The 25,300-nt window shown below is 41.9% G+C and overlaps 1 protein-coding gene across 4 annotated transcripts in view; it reads right to left on the bottom strand.

Annotated features, from left to right (window-relative positions):
• KIAA1217 (KIAA1217 ortholog) overlaps window positions 1-25,300 on the bottom strand; it is an 84,069-nt gene that overhangs the window by 6,002 nt on the left and 52,767 nt on the right. For 2 of the 4 annotated variants that reach the window (XM_006871646.1, XM_006871648.1), the window contains 7 exons: window positions 18,600-18,730; window positions 17,586-17,733; window positions 14,543-14,963; window positions 11,098-11,281; window positions 8,524-8,687; window positions 4,793-4,963; window positions 1,304-1,423 (listed from right to left, as the gene is read on the bottom strand). In XM_006871646.1, the coding sequence (XP_006871708.1) occupies window positions 1,304-1,423; window positions 4,793-4,963; window positions 8,524-8,687; window positions 11,098-11,281; window positions 14,543-14,963; window positions 17,586-17,733; window positions 18,600-18,730 (1,339 nt within the window). The remainder of the gene's footprint in view (window positions 1-1,303; window positions 1,424-4,792; window positions 4,964-8,523; window positions 8,688-11,097; window positions 11,282-14,542; window positions 14,964-17,585; window positions 17,734-18,599; window positions 18,731-25,300) is intronic. The other 2 variants (XM_006871647.1, XM_006871649.1) reach the window with 1 other exon arrangement.

Raw genomic sequence — 25,300 nt, 5'->3', positions numbered from 1 at the left:
TATGGCAGGTGCCACACAAGGTCTCTGTGGGCTCTGTGAGTTGGAATGGGTTGGGCCTCCTTGGCAGAAGCCAGATCCTTGGGGCTAGGAGTTGGAAGAGTTATGTGAGTATTGCCCTCAGATGTTAGGCTACTGTATCTAACTCATTGCGCTTAGTCATAATTACAGACGACTTTGATTGGCCTTAGTTTACATCATGAGACGTAAGTTCCTGTTTAAAAAGTCACAATTTGAGCTGGTTATTATAAGCTTTTTATCCTGAAATTTAGACAGAGGCTCAATAAAATAAAATAGCTCTGTATTCACAAATCATAAAAGCTCTAGATCTAACTTTAATTTGAAGTTCTAACATTCAAGCTAATGGCCTCTCGTTAAAGTACTCAGGCAATGACAATAAACTTTTAGAGTCTGATCCTCTTTTTTATGAAACCATTAAAATGCAACAAAGAGTATTTCTACTGGTAGCATAGTGGTTACGAGTTGGGCTGCTAATCTCAAGGTCAGCAGTTCAACACTACCAGCTGTTCTGGGGGGAAAAGATGAGGCTTTCTGCTCCCGTAAAGATTTGCAGGGTCACTATGAGTCGGAACCGACTCCACTATGAGTCTTAATAGGTGCATGTTGAGAATTTGTAATGTTAGATAGAAAATTTTGTTTGGCATCCTTAAACACATGTACAACAAATACATAGATGCCTGTTTCCATAATGATACACTTGTTTTAAGTTGGCATATCTATGGTTCTGTCATGCATTTTCTTTTCCTGAACCTAAAGCTTTCACTTAATTTCAAACATAGTTCGTTTTTGGTCCAGAAGACATGTTAAAGATAAGGGAAAAAAATGTTACATATTTAGTTGCTGTTGTTGCTCTAGAAAAATCGTGAATGGGAATTCTTGGTAGTGCAAGTAGCTAATGTGCTTGGCTGTGAACCAAAGAATGGCCTGGCAACCTCCTTTTTGAAAAAACAGCGGTTTCAAACCCCATGGAGCATAGTTCTACTGTGACACGCATGCCAAGAGTCAGAGCTGACTTGATGGCAACTCATTTGGTTAGAGGTGTTTGAAATAAATACTCTCTAGTTGAATTCTGCATGGACTGTTGTTTGCTGTGCCCAGGAACACAGCGTTCACTCTAGAAACCTGAGGTATCTCTGATATAAACCTAAAAGTTAAAAAATCAAGAAAAAGAGCAATAAACAAAGAACCAGGGCACAGAAGGACAAGCACAGGAGAGCTGTGTTAGTGTGGAGCAAGGAAAGAAGGGCTGTCAAGAGCGTGTGGCAAATGTGTGAAGCCACGTTACCTTCTTGTCCTTGGGAGGGACTGTGGCCCCGGGCCTAGTGTCTTTAATGTGACTGTCAGTCCGCAACTGCTCTGCATGACTGTTTGAATTTACATCCATAAAGGAACACTTCTGGAATGCCTAAGGAATTAAAATACTGAGGTTAACACGGATCCATCTGCTACTGATGAGAAAAGAAGGAAACAGGCAGAGAATCCAGAGGCATGAAGACCCAAGACCAGCATAAGGCCAGCGAGGCAGCACTTTCAAAACATGCCCCACATTTCACATTATGTTTGCGAAGCCAGCCTGTGACAAGGTATGAGGCACAATGAAAAGGCTCCTTTACTGTCCTCCACCATGCCAACATTTAATGTGTGGCACTCACAAAAATAACACTCACTCTGCCTAACCAGGGTAGGGTGGGGGCACCTGTTGGCACTTAGTACGGCTATCATTTTTTTTTATGTTGAATGCCAGCAAATGAAAACAGATCAAGAAGTCCTCTTTCCATTCACTTTTATACACTATTTTCTTTGCTTTTTACCAGTCTTATTGATATGACAGGAAAAAAGCTCACAAGACATTTTAAACCTTTAAGGCTTAATTAAAAGTGGACTTTACCAATCCAGTCTCTGGAATAGAACACTAACGGCTACCAATGTTTTCGGAGGCTTATCTTAAGAAATGAAGTCATGTTCCTAGCAGCTGGGGGATTGTGTGTAGCTGAGAAGCTGCCAGAGCACTTGTAGACTGGTCTTGAAAAACTAAGGATCATTATAGGAGATAATGGCCAGCCAGTCCAGGGGAACACGGACTCCAGTGCCCAGACTCAGGAAGACACACAAGAAAATACAGGCTGTGCCAATAGGGCAAGAGTCCCTGGGTGGGCATAAATGATTACATGCTAGGCTACTAAAAGGTTGGCAGTTCAAATTTACCCACAGCACCTTGAAAGTCTACTTCTGAAAGTTTAGAGCCATTGAAAACCCTATGGAGCAGTCCTATTCTGAGACACATGGGGTTGCGATCAATTAGAAATCACTCAACAGCATCGGAAACCCTGTACAGGGTTGCTATGAGTTGGAACTGACTCTACGGCACATTACAACAGCAACCGGTTTGGTTTCCGGTTTATAGGGCAAAAAGAAAAGTGGGCAGCTGGTAAGTGACCAGACAATACGATTATGAGCGCTGGAGAGACCCAATGGATTCAGTGGTTCTCCAGTTCAGCTACATATCACCCTAGGTGGTTTTTTGGCATTCAATTTAGCCAAACAGGGTCTTAATAACTAACAGCATAATTCTATAATTTGGGGACAGAGACTACGGCATATGTTCCCAGAATCTGCCAGAAACATCTTAGGAAAGCATCAATCCCCATCTATAAACAGCCTGGACAAGCCAATATCAGTGGCCAGAGGATCGTCTATGGGATGGGTGACCGAGAGACGGACAAACCCATGCGCTCAGCTGTCTCATGAGCTATTAACTTTAGACATCCTATTTAGGGAACGTTCCTATGAGTTCAACTCCAACCGTTCTCAGAGTCTGTACACAATCTAATTGTCTGAGGGATAGCCCATTCTTGTCTATTTGTTTTAGGGAGGCTTCCATTGGCTAATAACTGACAGACCACCACTGTAATATCCAATTACAATATCAATGTAATTTCCAAGCAGCCAACTTTGGCATCGTTACCATGGAAACCAGAGTAAGAGCGCTGCAGTGAAGATGATGTGGTTTTAAAGTTCTTCCTACTCCACATGAGGAGTGCAGATGTATGGGTCTGTACAATACCATCAGTACACTGGAGAAGAGGTAAGATACTTCGGCGCCTTTGAAGGCTGTGGTCCATTTGATTGGTCGAAAAACTATATATATAGTAAGCATAGGTCATAATGAAATAGTCTACAAAAAGACTGTGTTCTAGAAATTGTGCATACTGTATTTTTCACATATAACATACCCATGAAAAAATGCATGCATCTGATGCACATAGTGTGCATAGGAGACTAACACGCCAGAGGTGTGCAAAACACCGTGTAACCCCATTCACGTGAAATATGACACGAGGGGCTTCAAACAGTTCATAGAAAAATGGAATGAAAAGTTGGATTTTTTTCTATAAACTTTTTGAAAACCACGCATAGATCTGTGATTAGGCAAGTTCTTGGAATATAACCATAATTAGAATGTGGAAGCTGCTTTGGCTATGGCCCCTGGACTCCATTCTCTTAATTATAAATTTACAGATGGAGAGAGATGAACTTGGGTAAAAAAAATTGTTAAGCAGTAACTTCTGACTCATAGTGACCTTGTATAGGGTTTCCAAGGAGCAATTGGGGGTTTGAATTACCAACCTTTTGGTTAGAAGTCCAGTGCTTAGCCCACTAGTAATTGCTAAACTACTTTCTGTGTCTGCCTATCATAAGACATTTCATAGACATGGAATTATATAATAGTTACCACTTTGTGTCTGGCGTATTTCACTCCACAGGTCTTCAGTATTCCTCCATTCATGGGTGCATTCGAACTTCGTTTCTCTTTGTGGCTGGCTAATATAACAGCCCGCTGTATGGATCTATCACACCATGTTTACTTCTTCATCTCTTAATAGACACTTAGGTTGTCTCCACCTACTGGCTACTATGAATAATGCGACCGGGGTACTTTGGTGCACATGTATCTGGTCCAGTCTCTGCTTTCAATTCTTTTGGGTCTATATCTAGGAGTAGGATGCCTGGATCATCCGGTAATGATCTTTTTTTGTAAACCTGCACCCTACTCTTAATTATAAGAGTGGATCATTATGTCAGTTAACATCTAAAATGGTAATTTTCCAAATAGGACAAAAAAATGGGAAGTAAAATTAATTACAGTTTTAAAAATTATTTGAAAAGACATTGGCACTAAAAGGGGACCTAGTACGTAGTGTAGGAGAGGCCAGTCATTTTAAGTAAGATAAAGAATGGAGAGGACCCCAAAAGTGTGCTTAAATCCATCCTTATCAAAGTGGTAAACTAACTGGAATTTGTAATCTCACCTCAATAGCATTTCTAAGGATTCTGAGAAAAATACAGTAAATCCTTCCAGGATCCCTGGTTATATAGTGTGTCAAAGGGTTGGGCTGTTAACTGCAAGGTTGGTGGTTCAAACCCACCAACTGCTCTGAAGGAAAAGGATGAGGCTGTCTGCTCCTGTAAAGATTTACAATCTTGAAAACCTATGGAGCAATTCTACTCTGTCCTACAGGGTGGCTAGGGGTCAGAACCGACCCCACAGCTGTGAGTGAGAGCTAAGAAAGCTTGTACTTGATTAGCAGAATAAACTTCCCTGAGTTGTCTTGTGAGACGCTCATTCCTCACATGTTTAAAAAACTGAGTGCAGCGTCTATCCTGGAGGAGTGGAGTTTAAATGCCTCCAGTCCACTGGACACTTGAGCAGCCCTCTCTGTCGCATGCATCTTGATAGACAGAGGAGCTATTGTCAGCCACTGCATCCACAAACCTGTAGTTCTGCCATTATTTTGTCTCCTTCTTCTTCCTCCTCCTCCTCCTCCTCATCCTTTGAGGAGGTAGGGACTGGTGGCGGGGCTTGGGTCCAGGCAGAAGCAGGCTCCTCTGTTGGACACTTTGTGACTCTGGCATGGGGGGTTGGTCCAAAATCTTCACTGCTCACCTATGGGAGATTCAAACCACAGTTACTGACTTAACATACTCGAGGTACCAGCTAAAAGAGGGGCAGATTATAAGAACACATGTTCCTTCACAGCTAATCCTTTATATTCAGTTTGAATTTTGTTTGCAAAAAAAAATGTCATTTTTGGTGAATTGATTTTGAACTCATAAAATTTAAGAAAGCCTCTCCAGTACTATATACTACATCTCCTTGGAAATTATATTGTACATCTCACGGAACTCCATTCGTCTGTCAGTTTGTTGTACTGGGATGGCTTGTGAGTTGCTGTGATTCTGGAAGTTATGCAACAGATATTTTAAATACCAGCAGGCTCACTACAGTGGACAGGTTTCAGCAGAGCTTCCAGATTAAGTCAGACTAGGAAGGAGAGATGGACTCCTTCCAAATATTTAGTCAATGAAAACCTTATGTTTAGCAGTGGAACACCGTCACATAGCACCAGATTACAGTATATTGAAACATGATGAGTAAAACCTGAAGAGTGTCAGCTATTGGGTCAGAAGGCACTCAAAATACGACTGGGAAAGAGTTGCCTCCTCAAAGTAGAGTTGACCGTGGTGATGTGAACGGAGTAAAGCTTTTGAGGACCTTAATTTGATGATGGAGCACAACTCAACATAAGGAGAAATATCTATAAATATCCACTAATAATCAGAACAGGGAAATACAGAGTATGACTCTAGGAAAATTGGAAGTTGTGAAAAGTTAAATGGAATGCATAAACTCTATGTCCTAGGCATTAATGAGCTGAAATGGACAGGTATTGGCCATTTGGAGTCTGACAATCATATGATTTACTATGCTGGTAATGACAAATCAAAGAGGAATGGTGTTGTATTCATATGACATCAAAAAGAACATTTTAAGATCTATCTTGAAGTACAATGCTGTCTGTGATAGGATAATATCCATATGCCTACAAGAAGACCACTTAATAAACTAGTATTCAAATTTATGTACCAACCACTAAAGTCAGTGACAATGAAATTGAAGCACTCTAAGAATTTCTTCAGTCTGAAATTGATTAACTATGCAATCAAGATGTATTGATAATTACTGGTTATTGGAATGTAAAGGTTGGAAAATATGCCTGGAGAAATAATGCTGCAGATCGCATGATAGAATTTGACAAGACTAATGACTTATTCATTGAAAATGTCTTTTTTTTTTTCCCCAGATGGAATACAAAGACATCAAATTGACTACATCTATGGAAATAAGACTGTGAAAAAGCTCCATATCATCAGCCAAAATAAGGCCAAGGACAGACCTTATATTGCAAGTTCAGGCTGAAGCTAAAGAAAATTAAAACAAGTCCACAAGAGCCAAAATATGACCTTGAACATATCCCACCTGAATTTAAAGAACATTTAAGAACATATTTGATGCAGCAGACAATAAAGACCGAAGACCAGAAGAGTTGTGGGATATCATACAGAAAATCATACAGGAAGAAAGCAAAAAGGTCATGAAGAAGACAAGAAAAGAAGGAAAACCAAAAACGAATGTCAGAAGAGACTCTGATATATATGCTTCCCAGTGTAGAGATGACAAAGCAAATGGAAGAAATGAGGAGGTGAAAGAGCTGAATAGAAAATTTCAAAGGTCAACTCGAGAAGACAAAGTTAAATATTATAATGAAATGTTCAAAGACCTCACGTTAGAAAATAAAAAGGGAAGAACATGCTCGGCATTTCTCATTCTGAACGAAAAATTCAAGCCTTGACTTGAAATACTGAAGGATTCTATGGGCAAAATACTGAATGATGCAGAAGGCATCAAAAGAAGAGGGAAGGAATACACAGTCACTACCAAAAAGATATGGTCGACGTTCAGCCATTTCCAGAGGTAGCATATGATCAAGAGCCAATGATACTGAATGAAGAAGTCCAAGGTGCACTGAAGGCACTGGCAGAGAACAAGGCTCTTTGAATTGATGGACTGCAAATCAAAGTCTTTGAACAAACTGATGTGACACTGGAGGTGTTCACTCACCTATGCAAGAAATTTGGAAAACAGTTATCTGGCCAAATGATTGGAAGAGATCCATATTTGTGCCCATTCCAAAGAGAGGTGACCCAATGGAATGTGGAAGTAATTGGACAATATCATTAATATCACATGCAAGTAGTATTTTGCTAAAGATAATTTTTAAATGGTTGCAACAGTACATTGACAACGAACTGCCAAAGGTTCCAGTTGGATGCAGATGAGGATATGAAACTAAGTGTATCATTGCTGACATAAGATGGACCTTGGCTAAAAGAGAATACCAGAAAGGTGTTTACTGTGCTTTATCAGCTATGCAAAGGCTTTTGATTGTGTGGATCGTGACACACTATGGACAACATTGTGGAGAATGAGTATTTCAGAACACTTAATTATACTCACGAGGGACTTGTGTATAGACCAAGAGGTAGTGGTTCAAACATAACAAGGGGACACCGAATGGTTTAAAGTCAGGAAAGATATGTACCAGGGTTGTGTTCTTTCACCATACTTATTCAATCTGTATGCTCTGCAAGCAATTCAAGAAGCTGGATTATCTGTAGAGGAACATGGCACCAGGATTGTAAGAAGACTCATTAATAACCTATGATATACAGATGATACAACCTTGCTTGCTGAAAGCAAAGAGGACTTAAAATACTGATGGTATGGGTTGCCCCTCAAAGTAAAGAAAGCAAAAACCAACACCACTGGACCAGAAAATAACATCAAGATAAATGGAGACTGAAGTTGTCAAAAAATCTCCTTTTTCTGAGATCAACCATCAACACTCACAGAAGCAGCAGTCAAGAAACCAAACAATATATTGCATTAGTCAATTCTGCTGCATAAAACCTCCTTAAAGTGGTGAAGAGCAAAGATGATAGTCTGAGGACAAAGATTGACCCAAGCCATGGTATTTTCAATAACCTCATATGCATGTGAAAGCTGGACAATGAGTAAAGAAGACCATAGAAGAGTTGATGTTTTTTAGTTATGGTATTGGAGGAGAATAGTAAAAGACTGTCAAGAAAGCAAACATATCTGTGTTGGAAGAATTGCAGCCCAAATGCTCCTTAGAGGCCAAGATGACCAGACTTCATCTCTCACAATTTGGACCTATCAGTCCCTGAAGAAGGACATCATGTTTTAGGTAAAGTGGAGGGTCAGTGAAAGAGAAGAGGACTTCAACCACACCTAACAACAACAACATCAGATATAAAAGACATCTTTCTGTATAGAGTCCCCACAACTGTGCAAACTAGTCTCGATTATCTTATCTTTTGCTCGTTCTCCCATCCCGATTTTCATTTTAGGATGCTGCACTTGGGAAGCAGTTTGAGCTTTGAGCTTTGCATTTTATACTGTTGCAATTAAAGCCAAGTAAGAATAAAATTCTTGGTACTGAGTCTAATCCAGTAACACTGGTTGAAATTCCCTGGCTTATTTGATTTTCTCATTTTTCATCTCTGCCTCACTCTTTTTATGTTCTGAACAAGAACAGGTCCATTTCCATGCATCATCTGAACACAGGGCTTAGCCCAGCAGACCTTAGCAGTGGAGTGCTCCTTCTTGCTGGTGTAGACCACATCGCCCGATCTCGTGGTGGTCAGCCCGGATCCTGGCAGGTAACTCCGCCGTGGGGGTGGGGGTGGAGGAGGCGGGGACTTCCCCACCAGCTTTTCCAAGTCCTGTTCTGAAGTCGGAGAGTCTTCTGAAAAACAAAACAAAACACAAAACAGAAGTGTGCCAGTACAAAATCATCTTTCCAGAAAGTCCAGTGTGTGTCTACAAACTCAGCAGTAATAAAGTAGAACTGTATGGTAGGAAACGATCACTAAGTCTTTCTTCCATGCTAACTTTTCAGTTAGTAGTCACATGCAAACAGTCTGCGCCATCCAGGCACCCAATCTGACTTAAACCTTGCACTATGGAGAGAAGAGGATTTTTAAGAGTATCAACTTTGGCTAGAAATAAATCCCATAAAGACTCTATGCAAGTTACTTAACTTCTCTGTACCTCAGTTTTCTTATTTGTAAGATAGGGGTCATAACAGCATCCTCTCCATGAGATTACTATGAGGATTACATGACTTACTGTATATAAAGCATTTAGAACAGTGCTTGGCATATTGTAATTGTTAATGCAAGTAATAGTATTAAATGAATTTCCTCTGACACATGAACACTGAGCAATTCTGGGAGAGATCAAAGACCAGAGAGTCCATAAGCATATTTGAAGTCTTTGGCATGTCCTCTAAAACTTCTGAAACCTGGTTTGAGAAACAGCATTAGCAAAAGGGATGTCAGAATAAAATGTCCAGATGGGACTAAAGAACAGAGCTAGGGAAAAAGTGGATGGAAGTGAGGGTGGAGAGGCTTCACCTTGTGTACTTTGGACAGGTTATCAGGAGGGACGGGTCCCTGGAGGAGGACATCCTGCTTAGTAAGTGGAGGGTCAGTGAAAAAGAGGAAGACCCCCAATGAGATGGACTGACATGGTGGCAGCAGCAGTGCACTCAAACATAATAGCTGTGAGGATGACTGAGGGCTGGGGGTGTTGCGTTGCAGTGTTTAATTCTGTTGTACCTAGAGTTGGAACCAACTCAACAGCATCTAACAACAACAACACATGGTTGGAAAAGGTTCTTGACTAACAAAATGGAGGCAGTGACTACAGAAATTACAGAGTTGTAAGTCTGTGTTGGTACTGAAGCTTAGGAAGTGGAGGTAGCAGCTTCCCCCAGTTACAGGACAAGGCAGTGCTTCATCAAAACTCATAACAAGTAGCCTCACTCCTGCCCTTTACCAACATTTCACAGGGAGATGCGCTCCAAGAGCTCAGAACAGCAGTGCAACCGGAAGTGCAGGCTGTGGAATGTCCTGAGAGTTTTGTCTGGACTCTCTCTCTCTCTCTGAGACATGGCTGCCTCCTAGGATCATGCTTTTCTCTTTAGAGAAATCAGGACAGAATTGCCTAGAGGAGATTTTTCAGGAGTTTTTACTTAAAACTGTAAAAGACACCTGGGTTAAAAGTGACAATTTGTACAATGATCCCTGCGTCATGCACAAGGGCAGTGGGTTTCAGGGTGAGAGTGATTCTGAACGCACAGCTTGTTCTTAAGCCACGTTGCTATATTTTTTGTTGTAGAGTCATATGATATGATAGTTATGAGAACAATATCAAAGATCAAAAATAAAATTAAATAAGATACCAATGTAACAAGAGATCATTTTTTTCCATCAGAAAGTCTCTGTGGGAGATTGGAAGAGTAGAGCTTTCCTTCCCAGGACCCTTCCCTTCATGGGCAGTTGTTGCTGGTCCCCCAGGGGTCCTAGAGAGGCTAGTGGGGGCAGGAAGTGGGAAAAGGCTCTTAGGGCAGATGAGGGGAAATTGTTAGGGGGTGGAGCTTTTGAGCAGCTTTGTGGAATGAAAATACAGTGGTTATAAAACATATCCACTTTGATGTTCTTTGAGACATCCAAGTCAAAAATAGTGATTCCTTTAATAATTGATTTTAGTTACATCACTGACTGTAACTCTGCAGAGACACTGGGCATATAATGTCTGTTTGCAGAATTTTAAGATCAGGAAAAGCCACATGGCTTCTAATTGGTCAGAGATGTAGTAGGCTGCATTTTTTAGTTATATTGTTATTGATGCTGGTGCCTAACTTTCAAAGTCTAGTTGATTAAATATACATTATAAAAGATACAATTTTGCTCTACCATCTAATATCCCCCCAGGGTTGATAAAAACTGCATATTTTTTCTGTGGCCTCCACAAAATTCTGGCTGTAAATGCAGTCCTCATCTTCTCCCAGCTGGGGCTCTGACGTGTCAAACAACTCACAGGAAATAGAGAAGCTAGCAATTTAAATTTACTGAGCATTGTCCTACTATACAAAAAGGAACCTGTTTCCCTACTATGGTTATAAAGAGTAGCACTGAGGCTCGACAGAACACCTGGGGATTTACTCTTCCAACCTTTTAATTTTCAGTGATTCTTAAAAAGTGAAAAACTGGTCACAGTGACAAGACACGTTTAGGCTGATGGCAACATTCCAATCTATGGACAGTCTGTCTTACCAGCTTGATAATGACCTGCCATGGAGTCACACTCACCTGAAAGTTCTAACTTGTCCACTGGAGTTTCTCCCTTTGGCAATGAACTTGAAGATGGCGGCATCTCCAGGTTTGGAATGGACTTCATGATATTGGCCTGAGCCTCTTCTAGGAGTTTCTCAAACTCCTTCCCGTTGTAGTGGTCCAGATTTTGCCTTTTCTCTTCCCATTTCTTTTCTGCTTTCTAAAGGAAAATATCAAGTGAAGAAGGTTTAAAAACCAGAGGGAAACACTAATCGATGGTTAGTTCATAGTTCATAAGGGTAGGGCTGTTTGAACTTCAAGGTCAGCAGTTCAAGCTCACCAGCTGCTCCTTGGAAACCCTATATAGGGTCACTATGGGTTGGAACCGACTCGACAGCACATAACAACAACAAGGGTAGGGAGGAGGTGTGTTGCTGTTGCGATTAAATACCATCAAGTTAGTTCCGACTCATAGCGGCCCTGTATAGGGTTTCTGAGGATCAGCTGGGGTTTTCAAGTGCAGAAACCACTGACTTTGTGGTTCAAAGTCTAGGGCTTATTCTAAATGCCACACCAGGAATCTGAGGAGGAGGTGTAACTAACACTGTTAAAATGCTGGTAAATAGGTAAAATAATGTCCTGGTTTCTGTTTTGCATGTCAGACTGTCTCTGCCAAGCCCAGGTTACTTGCCTCGTCTGTCATTTGCCCATCTTCTGCAGCTAGATGGGATCCCATGCAAGCCCAAGTAATATTTATTCAGAAAAACAACCTCAGAAATCCAAATCGGTTCATTAAATTACTATTGAGTGCTTGCTGACATAAAATAGACACAAAATACACTTTTAAAGGGATATATGTCCCACCACCAATTTTTTGTTTCTTAAATTGAGTTTTCATAGACAATATGTTCAAACAAATAGAAACAAAAACAAACACTCTCTAGGTATCAGGAATTCTGTATTCGAGTTCCACTTCTATCAGACAATTGCTCTATAACCATGTGAGCCAAATTATCACTTAGGAAATGAGGGGGTTGGTTAAATGTCCTGTAAGCACCGTCAAGTTCTTTGCTAAGAAAAGAAACATAAAATACCTAAGATATATATTTAAAGTCCTGGTGTTGCGCTTTGGGTGAATGCGCTGGACTGCAGTCACTTTGAACCACAAGGTCGGTGGTTCAAGCTTACCAGCTGCTCCTCAGAAACCCTATACAGGACCGCAATCAGTCAGAACTGACTCAATGGCACCTAAGAGCAGCAATATTTTTAAAGGAAGAGTTCCCCGTGATTTTAGAGTGCAGGAAGGCACAGTAGAAATTAGCAAGATTAACGGAATAACATAAATATCAGAAAGGTCTTTGTTGTTAGGTGTGGTCAGGTTGGTTCCAACTTGACAAGACCCCACATAAAACAGAAGGAATCGTTTCCTAATCCTGTACCAACCTGGAGATCACCAAATGGCATATTTTACGTCTGAACAGGCTGAGATCTGAGGAGCCCTGGTGGTATAGTGTGTTACCTGTTGGGGTGCTAACCACAAAGCCAGTAACCACCATCCTCATACAACCACCACCATCACCAGGTTGAGATTTAGCAAGGTGAAGGATTTGTGCAAGATTCTGTCTGCATCAATAATAGCCACCCCTTCATGATTCCTGTTGTTGTTAGGTGCTATCATCGAGTTGGTTACAACTCACAGTGACCCTATGCACAATAGAATGAAACACTGTTTGGCCCTATGCCAGCCTCACAACTGTGACGTGTGAACGCTTTGCAGCTGCCACTGTGCCAGTCTATCTCACTGGAGGCTCTTCCTCTTTTACGCTGAACCTCCATTTTACCGAGCATCATGTCCTTCTCCAGGGACCGGTCCCTCCTGATGACATGTCAGGATTCCTACCTTCCTTTAGTTTTTCTCCACAGCATTGGTTATCACCTGTCACATGTTTACTCGGTGTCTTCCTACATGTAGGTGAGTTTCTTTGAGGGCATAGGCTTTTCCTCTTTTGCTCACTACCTATGCCCAGTGTTGGTGAGTACCCAGTGAATAGCAGGGGCTCAGTGGTAGCTGCCTGGTCAGTGGTAAAGCTGGGCGCAAGGCCCACGCTTCCTTACTTTTATGCCAAGGCATTATCAGCGATGACTCATGACTTGAACTACACACACAAGTGTGCCCAGAAGGTGCTCAATAAAGGCTTAGAATCACATTCATTCTATCACATTTCTATCCACTGCAGTGATAAGTACTTTTTAAATAGCTGACTCAGATAAGGGGGCAGAGTCACTGAGTTTGGAACAGGTTGAAGTTAATTAGTGTTCAGAGCCCTGTAGCCACTATCTTGTCTGTAGCAAGAGGGTAACTGAACACGCCCCACCTGAGTTACCCACTGAAGACTTTCAAGACAGGTTGGAAGGTTAGGAACCAGGTTTCTGGGAGTAGGTATCAATGAATGGAGGGCAAGTTCTGTGGAAAGAGCTAGGAGAACATAACACAATACAACATAACATAATACATGTAGTACTGATACCAGCTCTTGGTAAAGAGTATATTTAAAAATATAGCCTGACTTTTCCATAAGTTGTGTGACTGTACAATTTCGTTTTCTCTTTCCATTTAGACTGCCTCTGTCTGGTAGTCTTATACTACTTACTCTATTAACCTTCCATTTAGTTCCCTTACTTCTAGACCACCTCATCTGCTTACCCAGAACCCACTACCTTTCATGAACTGCAGCAAATGGAAACCCTCCTTTTCAGTACATCCCTGCTGGGCTGCAGCTAGTTCACACTGATGGGCTCAGGACAGCTGAGTGCCACAATTCTTCCGAAGGCCACACACAGCAATGGCATACTGTTGCTCAAAATTGGTCACAGTGGGAGCATTTTTATACAAGAAAATTAGCAAATGTTACAAATCAGGACATTCCCTTTAGAGGGCCAGAGCTTCACCAGCACCTCATTATCTCACCTGCCTACAGGCTAGGGTCTGCATCCTTCTTTGAAATACAATCGATGTACACTCGTCCGAATTTAACTATTGGAATCCATTACTTTGTTGTTATTTGGAGGCCTTGAGTCAGTCAAACATGACAACCCTATGCACTGATCTATAGGGTTTTCATTGGTTGGTTTTTCAGAAGTAGATTACCAGGCCTTTCTTCCTAGCGTCTTAGTCACCAGGCCTTTCTTCCTAGTGTTTTAGTCAGGAAGCTCTACTGAATGAAACCTGTTCAACATCATAGCAACAGTTAAGCCTCCCCTGACAGACAGGTGGCAGTTCCATATAAGATGCACTGGTTGGAAATCAAGCCCAGTTATTGTACATGGAAGGGAGAGTTCTACCATCGACCCCACAGTGCTCCTGAAACACATTTACAGTTGTCAAAATCTATCTCCACAACCAGATGGTAAACTCCTTCAAGAAAAGGACCACGTGGTACACTCCTTTATGGGGTTAAAAGACATGGAAATAAGACTGTACCTCAATAGACACGGCCCTGTTCTTGGCACTCACACTGTGGATCTCCTCAATGAACAAGCTCTGCATGGTGGAGCCATTCATGGGAGTCTGTGGGGACTGGGGGGCTGGCTGCAGAGCAGAGGCCACTTCCTGCGAGACAGCTGGAGGACTGGCCGGGTGAGGCAAGGTCTGGGCATGGCTGAGCAGGGACGAGGTGTGTTGAGAGGTCTGGATGGCCACAGGCGAGCTCTGTGCATGGTGCACTGTCACCACCTCTGACTTCATATCGCCGGGGACTCCTGTGCTGGGGAGGGACTGGCCTGCAGCATGGGGGCCCTCCTCCTGGCTCCTCAGGACTTCCGCGGCAGTGGCCTTTTCCATCGCCACGTACTGTGCAGCTTGGGCTGCATCTGAGCCTTTTAAGAGGCCATCGGTGACATGTCTAGAAGAAACCAGGCACGGCAGTGTTAGCCATTAGAACATGTTACTCTCATTTTATGACCATTGCATACTTGGATGCTATGTTATCCCAAAGCCAGGCAAGATTTTGTTTCAAAATTAAAACCTTCTAAAACTCAAGAGTAGGAGCTCAGGGAACAGGGTTTCCATAGCAACTTCCTAAAGCCCTGGCATTGCCTCCTAGGTATCTTTGGCAGCTGCATTTTCAGTCCTTTTCTCTGGAGGTGGTCTATCTTTCCCTTTCAGATGGTGCTGTTAGGCACAGACCCATACGACTTCATCACTGTTTGGGTAATGGTTGCAGAACATGGATAATATTATATTAACATCCTTCTAACTCTTCTTCCTGCTCCTGACCTGTACAGCTCTGTAATATATTGGGTTCTAATTTCAAAAGCTTCCTTCCAAAAAAACCCCCAAAACAACCAAATAAACAAGATGTCGTTGAGTTGTTTTAACTCAGGTGTGTCACAATAGAGCTGTGTGCGCCACAGAGCAGCAATGACTGGCTCTTTTTGCAAGTAGACGCCTAGGCCTTTCTGACGAGGGGCCTGGGTAAACTCCAACCTCCTGTTTACACCACCCAATGACTTCAAAGTTGCCTAAGTCCCCCAGACTCTCCCTCTTTCACTGCCAGACATCTTGGGGAAGTAGATAAGACACTAATTTGGATCCTTGCAGTTCTTGTCCCTCAGCCTGCTGTGATCTGACCTTCCTCACTTGTACTCAGCTGAGTCTCTTGGCATGGTTAATTATGAGTCGATTCCAACTCATAGTGACCCTGTACAGGGTTTCCGAGACTATAAATGTTCACAGGAGCAGAAAGCCTCATCTTTCTCCCATGGAACAGCTGGTAGTTTTGAACTGCTAACCTGGAACTGCATGACCACTTCACTACTGGAGTTTCTTCCAATGTTTCTCCTATGGTGCCACATCAGGATTCCTGGTGAGGTCAATAATGACTTAGAAATCTAACAGCTTTTTTAAGTCCTTTACAGCTAGCTGCTTTAATGCTACGTGTTCATGTTCACCCTCTCTTCCTGGGCCATCTCTTACCTTTCTAAGATTGCTTCCATGAAGATGACTTCCCCTTCCAGATCCTTCCTTCCTCCCTCCTTCTTCTTCTTCCTGACACCAAGCTAGTCAAGGTCTCCTGAACATCACTCCACATTTCTAAGTGCCTAGTGGGCAGTTCTGTTGAGATATCCTTCCAGCATGTCATAGTCAACATGAACAAGTCCACTTTAGCACCCCAAATCCCTAAGTCAACTCTGAACTGTGCTTGTTTGTATCTTTTCTGTCGTGCTGCAAGCTCATGGTTGTTTCTGGGTGCCTTCGAGTTGATTGTGACTCACAGTGCCCCATGGGACAGAGAAGAACTGCCTCATAGTGTATCCTAGGCTGCAATCTGTACAGGAGCAGAATGCCTGGTCTTTTCACCTGGGTAGATTTGAACCACTGGCCTCTCAGTTAACAACTGATTTGGAACCAAACTTATTCCTTCCATTTCTCCTGAGTCTCCCTCAGGGCCTAGTAGAGCCAGCTACACACAAAAGATACTAAGAAAAAAATTAGTATGATAGCTTGTGATGGGAAGTGTAACGGCACGTAAAATTTCTTTCGTTTAAACACTATTTAAGGAGCTCTGGTAGCGTAGTGGTTACGATTCAGGCTGTGAGCCACAGGTCAGCTGTTCCGCGGGAGAAAGATGAGGCTTTCTGCTCCGTAAAGAATTACAGCCTCGGAAATCCTGTGCAGGGTCGCTATGAGTCGGAACCGACTCCACGGCACATAACAACAACAACATGTATCATCCTCATCACCAAGGACTTATGGGACCAAAAATATTTAAATCACCTAAAATCCAAAACACACAATCCCGTCTGTTTTCAGAACTTGCATTCCTTGGAGGTAAGGTACATACTGAACTTCAGCCCTCTTGTGCTGGCTCTAAACATTTCTTTTGTTTTTCAGGGAAAAGAAGAGAGCACGGGGCAGTTCTACCTGCTAGGTTACTATTTCCAAGTCATAAGGGTGGCTTCTTGGAGCTAGGTTACCATATTTGGCTAGGAGCTTAATGAAGAATTCTTTCATCAGATTTTTATTCTACTAGGGAAAAACAAACAAACAAATCAACACATAGGCACTTTGAAGTGAGTGTGACTCAGTCAGAAAATCTAACCCAGGTACAATTTTTTCCTCTACCCAGTCAGATATGGGCGCTACAGGTAGAGGCAATTTTGGTCCTTCTGTCTTTGACGTGAAGGAAGCTAATAAAATATTTTGATTTTATTCAGCTGCAAAATGCTACTTAAAAGCAAAAATCCTTTAGGTGGTTAGAAAAAAAAAAAAGTTTACTAATTTTAAGCCCCGTCGGGTGTTCCAAATGCAGGCAGCCTATGGTGAGGAATTATAACATGGATTCAAACTGAAGTGAAAATGCAAATGTGGGCAGGCTCTAGATTCTCCTCAGGGCATGAGGAACAAGAGGTATCATAAGTAATGAGCATGGAAACAGGTTTCAGGAGCCCAGCACCTCGGAACCCTGACCTTCCCAGCAGGTCCCATCCACAGACCGCCCCCAGCCACATCTGGAACCATTCACCTCCGCAGCATGGTCAGGACATCGGTCATGCTCCTCACTCTCTTCAGGAGACTGTCCAGTTTATGTGGTTCCTCCTTCAGGAACCGAACGGCTTCCACCTCAATGCGGAGGATGGCACGCATCTTGTTCTGTAAGGTGGGAAATTCTCCTGCAGGCCAAAACCAGCTGGTTAATTCTAGGAGAAAAATCCCCAACAGCAACCTTCCACCCTTCACTGCCACTGAGTAAGGCTGAGCAACACCAAGCTCCTTCAGCCATGGTGCACACCACCCATCTACAGGAGGCAGTGGGTTAAGAGCTAAGAAGAATGTCAGGCCGAGCTGGGTTCAAAGTGCCCTTTGGCAAGGCCACAATTTCTCTAGGCCTAATCTCCTATCTGTTCATTTTGGGTCAGGTCAGCTGTCCCTTAGGGCTATTTTTAATGGGTTTGCTACAGTTGTCCTTGCATTTTTTAAGAGTCCAGCAAATAGAAACCATTATTATTGACATTTAGTTCAAGATCTTATAGCCTCCAGAGATGGGGACATGGAGAGAGGGTGCAACTAAGGACTCTAGACTCATGGAAAGAGAGGGACTGAGTGCTGGTGGCCAGGAGGCAGGCTTGCAGAACGTGCTCTTTGGTTGTTTAAATTGTTATATATTCCTGAGTGTTTTTGTGTACATCTCCCCACCCCTCCACACCCCCCCAAAAAACAAACAAACAAAAAAGAAAAACAGAGGGAATGGAAGCAAATACTGTTGAATGAGGATGCATGGAGGAGATTGTAATCATTGCAATGAAACAATGGTGTAAAGCTGACATTCTCCCATGTAAACTATCACTCAGTTCACAACATTAAAAAAAAAAAAAAAAAAAAATCCTAGAACCTCCAAGAGGACAATGTGTTTGTCTATTTTGTTCAGCGATGGACCTCAAGAGCCTAGAACGGTGCTCCTGGCACATGGTGACGCTGAACAGATGACTGACTCTTTTGTGAGTACCTCAGAAAACACACATCAGGCCTTTTTGCTCACCTTTCAGGGTAGCTACAGCTTCTCCCACTTGTCGCAGGAGGAATGCCCCATCTTCCACGTCTTTGAGTGTGACCACTCGGCCAGCAGATGCAGAGTCTTTCTTCAAGTCTTCCACAAAGTCCTCTAACTCACTGTGGGGAACAAGCAGAGAAGAAGATGGACCTGGGCATTGAGTTCATCAACAAGGGCAGGCAGGTGTGGTAGCAAAGCACCTAAAGAGGTCTGAGCCCCCCATTTTAGATTCTGCCCCAGCCCCTTCTCTGGCCTTTCACTTATATGGTGGGAGCCCAACTCGAAGCATTGGTTTGGTTTGGTTTAAACATTTTGCAGAGGTAGAAGATAGGTACAAGGAAATAGTTTCAGAACCTGCCAGAGGGATGACCAAGGCTAGTTGACAGCAGATCCACTTTTCATTTTCAATGGTGTCAATCACCGCTATTAGCTGGTGTAGCGTTGTAGGATAAGCACTGGACCTCAAATTCAGCAGTTCAAACCCTCCAGCCACTTGTGGAAATTCTACACAGGGCCACTATGAGTTGGGACAGACTTGAGGGTACCAATACCTGCTGAGGGAGGGCTGCATGCATTTAACTGGCATGAGTGGGATGAAAGAGCAAGCTACGGTGGAACAAAATAACAGATCGGAACTGAGCACTATCAATGTTTTGGGCCAGAAAATTCTTGTTGTAGAGGTTGTCCTATGCATTATAAGAAGTTTAGCAGTAGTTCTTGCCTCTACCCAGTAGATACCCGTAGCATGCCCCACACTTGACAATGAAAATGTCTCAAGACATTACCAAATGTTGCCAAGGGAGGGAAAAGAGGCAAGATTTTCACTAAACGAGAACCTCTTATTTACAGTGATTTTCCTGTTTTCAGTTATTGATTGCCTTCATCTCAAAGAGAACTGATCAGAGCCCTCCCCCCCCCACCACCACCACCACACACACACATCACACACATACAACTTTAGGACATGCCAGCTTCAACAAAGCCAAATTAGGATCTTCCACTTCAACTAAAAACAAGTAACAATAATAATCTGCCTTCTGGGCTCATAAATCATCCAATCCTAAATCAATGTTTGTATGGTGTCAGTTTAAGGAGCTCTGGTAGTGCAGTGGGTACGAATCGGGCTGCTAACCTCAAGGTCAGCAGTTCGAAACTACCAGTGGTTCCCTGGGAGAAAGATGAGGCATTCTGCTCCCATAAAGATTTACAGCCTCGGAAACCCTGTGCAGGGTCACTATGAGTCGGAACCAACTCCATGGTACTTAACAACAACATCTTGTCAATTTGCTGGTGAATATCCACAACAGAAAACCCCCTCAAAGAAATGGAGGAAAAGAACTTTTAGGAATGAAGAACCACTAGGTGGCAGTAAGTGAACAGCAATTCCACCTCAAGGATCCCTGAGTAGGGAGCAGGCCTTGGGCAAGGAAAGAGGAAGGCAGGCATGGAACCTATGCAAAAAGATGTTCCAACAATGATCCTTTCTAGTATGAGCAAATGGACAACTCTCTTAGAAGTAGGGGTGGGATTCAGGCAGGATGTTGTATATGTACAACAGGATCAGGGGAAGTTACAAATTGGTATACCTCTGAGAACCAGGATGGAGTTTTTGGTGATGTTTTTATTTCCATATTTATCAAAATGCCCTATTGTCTATTTCTGATGAATTAATGCTTCTTCTGAGGAGGGGAAGCCTTATTTGCTCATTGCCCATATCCACAAACTATGGGGAGGTACCCAGTGCTATGTGGACACACCCAGAGGAGACTCCCAGAACCGCTGTGTCCTTGAGGCAGAGAGAATGTGTGGGTCCCTCATCAGAACTCTAGATCTAGGACCACAGTGTGGTCTCTTTCATTTCATAGCCAAATAAAATGAAACACACTGGCAAGTCCTTCAAAGTTTTGATGGAAGAGTTATGACCCAAATTCTATAACGGTTATAGTAATAACCATAAGCCTGCCAATTTGTGATTAATATTTCAAAGAGCTGTCATCTGATTCCAAGTCTAGTCTTTGCATAAAACCTTACTTTATCTCTTCTACAAAATACCCACCACTCGTCTGTCAATTCATTGTCCTGTGGTGACTTGCATGCTGCTGTGATACTTCTGAATGGTTAACCAATGAAAACCTTATAAATGGCTGGAGGACATTGTTTGATATAATGCTGGAAGATGAGTCCCTCATGTTGGAAGGCACTCAAAATACGACTGTGCAAGAGCTACATGCTTAAAGTAGAGTTGTTGCTCATAACGACACGACTAGAGCAAAGCTTTTGGAACCTTAATTTGCTGATGTGGCACAACTCAAATGAGAAGAAACAGCTGCAAACATTGGTTAATAATCAGAATATGAAATGCACAAAGTATGAATATAGGAAAGCTGCCAAGTTGTCAAAGATGAAATGGAATGCATAAAGATCAATATCCTAGGCATCAGTGGGCTGAGATGGAATGGTACTGACCATTCTGAGCCAGACAATCCTATGGTTTACTATGCTGGGAATGACAAATCAGAGAGAAATGGCATTGCGTTCATCATTACAAGCATTTCAAGATATCTCTTGAAGTATAATGCTGTCTGTGATAAGACTATATCCATATGCCTACAAGGAAGGTGGGAGTCCTGATGTGGCACTGGAGGATAAGCACTTGACTATAAGATCGGTTTGAACTGCAAGATCAGCAGTTCAAACTTAACAGCAGCTCTTTGGGACTGAAGGGTACTTAGTAACAACATGGAAGACCAGGTAATGGCACGAGTATTCAAATTCATGCATCAGCCACTAAAACCAGAGATGATAAAATTGAAGAATTCCACCAACTTCTTCAGATTGAAATTGATCAAACATACAATCAAGATTCATTGATCATTACTGGTGAGTGGAATGCAAAAGTTGGAAAAGAGGAGGAATCAGTAGTTGTATAATATGGCCTTGGTAGTAGAAACAATGCTAGAAATCACATGAAAGAATTTTGTAAGACTAAAGATTTATTCTTTGTTAATATCTCTTTTCAACAAAATAAACAGTGACTAACTATACAAACGGACCTCATCAGATAGAACACAGAGGAATTAAACTGACTACGCCTGTGGGAAGAGATCATCGAGAAGCAAATATAACCAGCCAAAACAAGGTAGGGGCCAACTGTGATACAGATCATCAATTGCTTGTATGCAAGTTCAGACTGAGGCTGAAGAAAATTAAAACAAGTCTGTGAGAGCCAAAATATGAGCTTATGTATATCCTACCTGAATTTAGAGACCATCTCAAGAAGAGATTTGATGTATTTGTCACTAATGACTGATGACCACAAGAATTGTGGGATGGCATCACGAACATCATATATGACGAAAGCAAAAGGTCATTAAACAGACAAGAAAAGAAATGAATGTCAGAAGACCAAAATGAATGTCAGAAAAGACTCTGAAACTTGCTCTTGAGTGCAGAGAAGCTAAGGCGACTGGAAGAAATGATAAAATAAAAGAGCTGAACATAACATTTCAAAGACTAGCTCATGAAGCAAAAGTTAAATATTACAATGAAATGTACAAAGACCTCGAATTATACTAAATACTAAAAGGAAAGAACACGCTTAGCATTTCTCAAGCAGAGAAAAACTGAAGAAAAAAATCAAGTCTTGGTTTCCAATATTGAAGGATTCTGTGGTCAAAATATTGAACGACACTGCAAACACCACAAGAAAATGGAAGCAATACACAGAGTCAGTGTACCAAAACGTGGTGAATTTTCAGTCATTTCAAGAGGTACCATATGATCAAGAAACTGAAGGAAGAAGTCCAAGCTGCATTGAAGGCACTGACAAAAACAAGGCTCCAGGAATCGACAATACAATAAAAATAGAAATGTTTCAACAAACGGAGGCAGCTCTGGATCATCAATGCCAAGCAATTTGGAAGACAGCTACCTGGCCAACCAATTGAAAAGATCCAAATTTATGCCAATTCCAGAGAAAGGTGACCCAATGGAATGGGTCATTAATGTCACATGCAAATATAACTCAAAAACACCTGCAACAGCACATCAGCAGGGAGCTGTCAGAAATTCAAACTGATTCAGAAGAGGACATGGAATGAGGGCTATCATTGCTAACATCAGATGGATCTTGACTAAAAGAAGAGAATACTAGAAAGATGTTTGTTGTTGTTGTTGTTGTTGTTGTTAGGTGCCATCGTGTCAGTACTGACTCATAGTGACCTTATGTACAGCAGAACAAAACACTGCCCGATCCTGGGCTAACCTCACTATTGTTGCCACGCTTGAGTCCATCGATGCTGCCACTTGGCCAATCCATCTCATTGGGGGTCTTCTTCTTTTTCTCTGACCCTCCACCTTACCAAACATGATATCCTTCTCCAGTGACTGGTCCCTCCTGACAATATGTCTGAAGTATGAGAAACGAAGTTTGGCCATCTTGGCCTCCAAGGAGTACTCTGGCTGCACTTGTTCCAAAACGGATCGATTGATTCTTTTGTTTATTTGTGCTTTTTGACTATGCAAAGGCTTTTGACTGTATGGATCATAACAAACTATGGAATGCATTGTGAAGAATGGATATTCCAGAACACTTATCATGCACATGAGGAACCTGGACATAGACCAAGAAAGAGTTAGTTGTTAGAACAGAACAAGGGGATACCGAATGGTTTAAAATCAGGAAAGGTTAGGGTTGTATCCTTTCACCATACTTATTCAGTCTGTGTACTAAACAAATTATCCGAAAGCCTGGATTATATGAAGAAGCACATGACATCAGGATTGGAGGAAGACTCATTAACAAGCTGCAATCCAGATGACACAACAAAGAAGACTTGAAATACTGACTGATGAAGATCAAAGACTATAGTCTTCAGTAGGGATTGTACCTTAATGTATGGAAAGCAAAAATCCTCACAACTGGAACAATAAATAACATCATGATACATGGATAAAAGATTGATGTTGTCAGACTTCAATTTGCTTGCATCCATAACCAACGCTCATGGAAGCAGTAGTAGAGAAATCAAAAGATGTATCCCGTTAGGAAAGTCTGCTGTAAAACACATCTTTAAAAAAAGTGTTGAAAAACAAAGATACCGGTTTTAGTACTTAAGTGCGCCTGACCCAAGGCATGGTATTTTCAATCACATCATATGCATGTAAAAGTTGGGTAGAGAATCAGGAAGACCATAGGACAATCAATACATTTGAATTATGCTGTTGGGGAAGATTATTGAAAGTACCACAGACTGCCAGAAGAATGAACAAGTCTGTATTGGAAGAAGTACAGTCAAAATGTCCCTTAGAAGAGAGGGTGCCAAAACTTTGTCCCTCATATTTTGGATATAATATCTGGAGGGACTAGTCTCTGGAGAAGTACCCCCAACTAGATGGACTGACACAAGAACAGCAGCAATGGATTCAAACATAACAACAATTGTGAGTTTGGCACAGGACTGAGCAGTTTTTTGTTCTGTTGTGCATAGGTTACTGTGATGAGCCAACTTAAGTGCACTTAACAACAACAACTACATGATATGTCTCTTGGATTTCATAACCCTGTACACAAGACACCCTTACACTTTATAGTTCTTCCTTTGTTGCTCAGGGAATGTACAAATATGTATACTGATGTTATTATAAATAACAAAGGCACTTCAATTTGTATGTTTCTGATACTTACAGATGAAGCACTAAGAGATCAGATTTGTTTATCCAAATGCTAAAACAGACAAAGGAGCAAAAATGAATGTTGAAAACAACTTATCTATGTCCTAGCAATCATCATGACTTTCGAGATGTCAGCTCTGCTCAACAGAATGCCAGGTGTTTACAGACGCTTTAGTTTAGAGACAAACACATTATATTTGCTTATATTGCTTTTCATTGTATGTTAATTACAAATGAAACAGAGTCCCTGGGTGGTACAACTGATAGGTTGGTGGTTTAAGTACAGGCAGAGGAACCTTGGAAGAAACGCATGGGGATCTACTTTCAAAAAATTAGCCACTGAGAACACTATGGAGCACAGTTCAATTCCGGAACAATGATTTCCATGAGTTGGAAATGACTTGATGACTAACTAACTGGTTTGGGTTTCTTGGTTTTTAATTAAAGTGTATCAGTGGCTAACAGAGACTTCATCTTTACTTTATTAGCAGTCCACCTACGATTTCTATTTAGATTCAAATTTCACCTCTCTGCCATTTAAACGGATTTCCAGCAACTTGACTGAACACAACTCCAAGAGAACGTTTTCCACGGTGTGTGAGGAAAGAGTCTCCTACTCTTCCTGAGGTGAAACAGTTTTCGGTTGTCTTTTATTACTAACTCTATGTTACCACCCTGACTCATCCAGTCAGTTAATCTACGTGATGAGACCCTCTCCGTGTATTTTGCATTTGATTTCTTTTCCCATTTTATTTATTCTGCTTGGTCCAGGCCCGTTTGCCTTTTACCTGGACCATCGCAGTAGCTTCCAATAAAGTTTCCCACATGCCAATCTCAATCAGTCTCGCACGTGATTACCAGGGTAGACATTCTGAAATACAGCTCTGATTTTGCTACTTCTCTGACCAAAAACTTCAGTGATCTTGTCATCACACCAGGCAGTAATTCTCAAATGTGAATTTGCTTCAGACTCACCCATGTAGCTTTGTAAAAGGCAGATTCTAAAGGTCCAGCCA

The sequence above is a fragment of the Chrysochloris asiatica genome, unplaced genomic scaffold (assembly GCF_000296735.1).
Source record: "Chrysochloris asiatica unplaced genomic scaffold, ChrAsi1.0 scaffold00172, whole genome shotgun sequence".
Taxonomy (NCBI): Eukaryota; Metazoa; Chordata; class Mammalia; order Afrosoricida; family Chrysochloridae; genus Chrysochloris; species Chrysochloris asiatica.
Note: the sequence above shows the minus strand (reverse complement) of the source record. Positions and strands in the feature narration are given on the sequence as shown.